General features: G+C 52.5%; 1 protein-coding gene across 1 annotated transcript; it reads right to left on the bottom strand.

Moving 5' to 3' along the window:
• Positions 1–357: 357 nt before the first annotated feature.
• On the bottom strand, positions 358–3,246 carry LOC133923704 (beta-fructofuranosidase, insoluble isoenzyme 5-like). The gene is made up of 6 exons (XM_062368989.1): positions 3,091–3,246; positions 2,948–2,956; positions 1,772–2,628; positions 1,282–1,682; positions 1,078–1,171; positions 358–925 (listed from the first exon to the last, which is right to left on the bottom strand). The coding sequence occupies exons 1-6, from the start codon at positions 3,164–3,166 to the stop codon at positions 665–667; spliced, it is 1,698 nt and encodes a 565-aa protein (XP_062224973.1). The 5' UTR covers positions 3,167–3,246; the 3' UTR covers positions 358–664.
• Between the last annotated feature and the right edge of the window lie 568 nt (positions 3,247–3,814).

The following is a 3,814-nucleotide window of genomic DNA, read 5'->3' on the forward strand; positions in this document are numbered from 1 at the left end:
AACCCACCGAGTTACTCATAGATACCAATTTGATCGTGCTCTGCGATGGATCTGCGCTTTACGTCGATAATGACGACTGGCTAGGGGCGGTGTGCGGGCATGCAACGGCAGTGAGGCACCTGTGGGCAAAAGCCCGTACCCGACCCGATGCTTCGTGGGTACTAACCAGTAGTGTCCATGGCAAAAAATTAGACCCATACCCATACCATTGGATGTGGTACCCTTGGGTACCCGAGGCCACGGGTAGGATTGCTATCCTTAGGCCTTAGCCCATGGACAACAGGGACTACACTATGTTTGGCATTGCAAAGTGGGCGAGAACTGCCTTTCCGCATGCGACGATGTTGCAGCAAAACAATATCTTGAGTAGATACAGGTCTTTCTGAACCTAGGATTACAATTCCTGCAAAATTATTCTGAATTGAGCGTTCCAGAAGAACCTTATGAAATGGAGACAACAGTAACTAGTGAGCAGATAACCATTGCCATACTACGTTTTCTCCCCTTGTCACACAGTACTTTATTTCATAAAGCAATCTTCATCACCAAAGTTTCATTGCTTAAGACATGAGGCTCCAAATGTGCCCTTTGGGTCATATTGGACCAAGGACTATCAATCTGCGGCACAAATGACAATGGATCAAACTACAGCTAGTACCATGCTTCACTCCACATGATGGTTGCGTCTATTCGGAGACATTGGAACGACCAGCGGCGACTGCAACGCAACCAGACCGTCATCTTCGACATTGACGGATGCAGTCCCGAGCTCCCAGGCCTCCAGCTTGGACACCTTCACTACGTCAGATCCGTTGTTGAACACGTACAGGTGGCTGCTGCCTGTTGCTGCGTGTTCAGGGTACACTCGAGCCGTGATGCACGTCCGGCCCCCACCTCCAAAGCTCTCGATGACAGAGTGATCGATCTGGTTTTTGTCAACGTAAGTGTTAGTTTGTCAACGTAAGTGTTAGTTTCGTTGCTCATGCATGCAATTATTTCAACTGAAAATCAAGAGCTGTTTTCTACTGCAATTATTAAAAAGTAAAACACTGAAGCAGTATGAGACAAATAACTCACCAGTGTTCTCAGCGATATGCACTTGTCCTTCGCTACGTCCACGTCGACAAATCCTCCATAAACTGGTTTGTACGCCTCTTCTTTTGTAGAGGACCTATACATGTTTCGCGTTTGCAGCAAATTCTTATTCACAAATTCTTACTCCTAGGTTTTGGCAGGGGCATATAGATAGGCAATCTGTTCATCAAAACAGAGTTGCAGTACCTTGTCAGGTCGGTGCACATGAGAACCTTGTACGCGTCATCGTGCTTGAACAACCTGAAGAAGATGGTTGTCTGCTCCTGCATGTCGCCGGACGCCATCACGATCAGCCCGAACGGCCCGACGCCGCCCTGCACAGAAGCGTCCTTCTCTGCGCACAACTTCTGGGGATCTTGCAGCCAGTTGGGGTCGAACGTCTCGGCCTCCTCCAGGTTCGGCATCTCGAAGACCACCTCCACGTCCGCCTGCCGGGTCTCAATGCCGGCGATCTCGTGCAGCCCGCCCGAAGCCACCACCGCGCCGAGCAGAACAACTCGTTTCCTCCTCAGCGTCTCGATCTCTTCGACGGGCCACTGCACCAGCTGCTTCCCGTCGCTATCCAGCCACAACGCTCTCGGAAACGCCTGCGCATGCCACATTGACATCGCACAAGCTAATCAGCCCAGCAAAAATTGCGTGCCAAATTGTTCGGGCGCATGCTTGCGGTAGTGACCTGAATGCCGGTCCATCCCTTGGCGACGTCGTCCGACTGGTTGTCCGTCTCGTTGACCCACGCCCACAGCACCCGCCGGTTCTTGCGCGCGTCGAAGAACGACTTGGCGCCGAACAGGTGCCCGTGGTCGACCCGGCGCCAGTTCCGCACGTCGTTGCCGTCCCCCGGCACGAAGGTGTCGGTCTCGTCGTCGTACCGCCCGACCACGTAGTAGTCCTCGTCTGCTGCCTTGCTGAGCTTGAGCACGTGCCACACCCCGGGGCCGTTCGCCGACGTGTCGAGCCCCTCCGTGCCGTGCTTCGCCACGGGGAACAGGTCGGGGCACTCCCAGACGGGGACGTCCGGCGACGTGTGCAGGGGCGTGGCGTTCCGCTTCCAGTGAACGAAGTCCGCGCTGCGGTATATGAGCGTGGAGCCCACGCCTTCTACCTCGGCGGCCACGGCGAACCTCCACTGGCCGTCGTGGCCGAGCCACGCCGTCGTGGGGTCGCGGAAGTTGTTGCCCGTCACGTCCGCGGGCTGCGGGATGACGGGGTTGCAGCTGGGCTTGTGCCACTCGCGGAGGAGCGGGTCCGAGGGGTTCTTGGGAAAGGCCACGTTCTGCACTTGCACCCTGTTAGAGTCGCGTCCGGTGTAGAGGATGATCGGGCGGCCGTCGGAGAGGACGGTCACCGAGCCTGACCAGCAGCCGTCGGCGTCGAACGGCGACGTCGGATCGAGCGCGGTGCCGAGGAAGGCCCAGTTTACGAGGTCGCCGGAGACGGAGTGACCCCAGGAGAGCCTGCCGGTGTCGAAGAGCGGGCCGTGCGGGTTGTACTGGTAGAACAGGTGGTACACGCCGTTGTGGTACAAAGGGCCTGCCATAGAACGGGAAATGGCTGCCACGCTCAGTCCTACGGTCTTACCTAATCTACGCCAATTACCCTTACGAAATATGAGTATTAATTCACGGGCGCATAAAATCTGTAACTCAAATTTTATATGAACAGTTTTTCTCCCAAAAAATATGTGTTGGGACTTGAGGCCTTTTTTCTAAGATTGGATTGCATAAAATTACAAACTTAATTGGCCCAAGACAGAAGAGTCAAGGCAAGACACACTGATTGGCTTTGCAGAACCGAAAGATTGAAGGGCAGGTAAAATTAGTGACAGAGAACTGAGAGAGAAAATGCGTACCATTTGGATCTGTTGGGTTTCATCCATACGTGCGTTCCATCCAAATCGAAAGACCCAGACGCGATTGAAAACGGAAAAGTTAGTTTTGTTTCCATTTCTCTGGAGCAACTATGATGGTAAGATCAAGCACGGAGCGTACATACCATTCATCCAGTTCTTGGCAGGCTGGAAGTGGTAGGCAGTTCTGCCATGGTGCCAGTACTGCTGCTCTCCGTTCATGGCGCGGATCGGGGAGGACGACGAAATGGAGGAGGAAAGAAGGCAAGGGGAAATCACGTCATTGTCATGGCCGGATGAGTGTGTTTTATAACTGCTAATTGCAGAAGACTTCGATTGCAATAGCCCGCCAAGTCTCCCAGTTTAATACTTGTTTTAGACTTGACGACGAGAGGACAATGTATTAGTCTTCTGATTCGTGCCTAAGCATGCTTGACCACTAAACTAGTGCTAAACTGATGAGGTGCTGAGTAATTCGGGAATTGTTTACTTCGGTGGGACGCGCTATCTTCTCCGATCCATCCCGATGAAAGGTTACGGTCGGAAAGCTCCTCGCAGTTTCGATACAAGGATGACTAGACCTGAGCAAATTCGCCTCGGCTCAGCAGGCATTTTGGGCCGGGCTTGAGCAATGAGGAGTAAGCCCGAAAAGAAATAGGTGGCTGCGGCTAATATTCTTTCACTGTAAAATGATAGGCGGCCCGGGACATCCCGAAAATTCCAAGCCCGACAGCCTTATCTGCGAAAAAACTGTGCCCTCAAGCAAGATTTTTTCTAAAAAATATACATTCCAATAATTAATATTGTAAAAATAGGAACCCATTTGAAAAAAATCACAAAACTAGGTGGCTGCCACATGTTCATCGGGTG

Source organism: Phragmites australis, chromosome 7 (genome assembly GCF_958298935.1).
Source record: "Phragmites australis chromosome 7, lpPhrAust1.1, whole genome shotgun sequence".
In the NCBI taxonomy this organism is placed as follows: Eukaryota; Viridiplantae; Streptophyta; class Magnoliopsida; order Poales; family Poaceae; genus Phragmites; species Phragmites australis.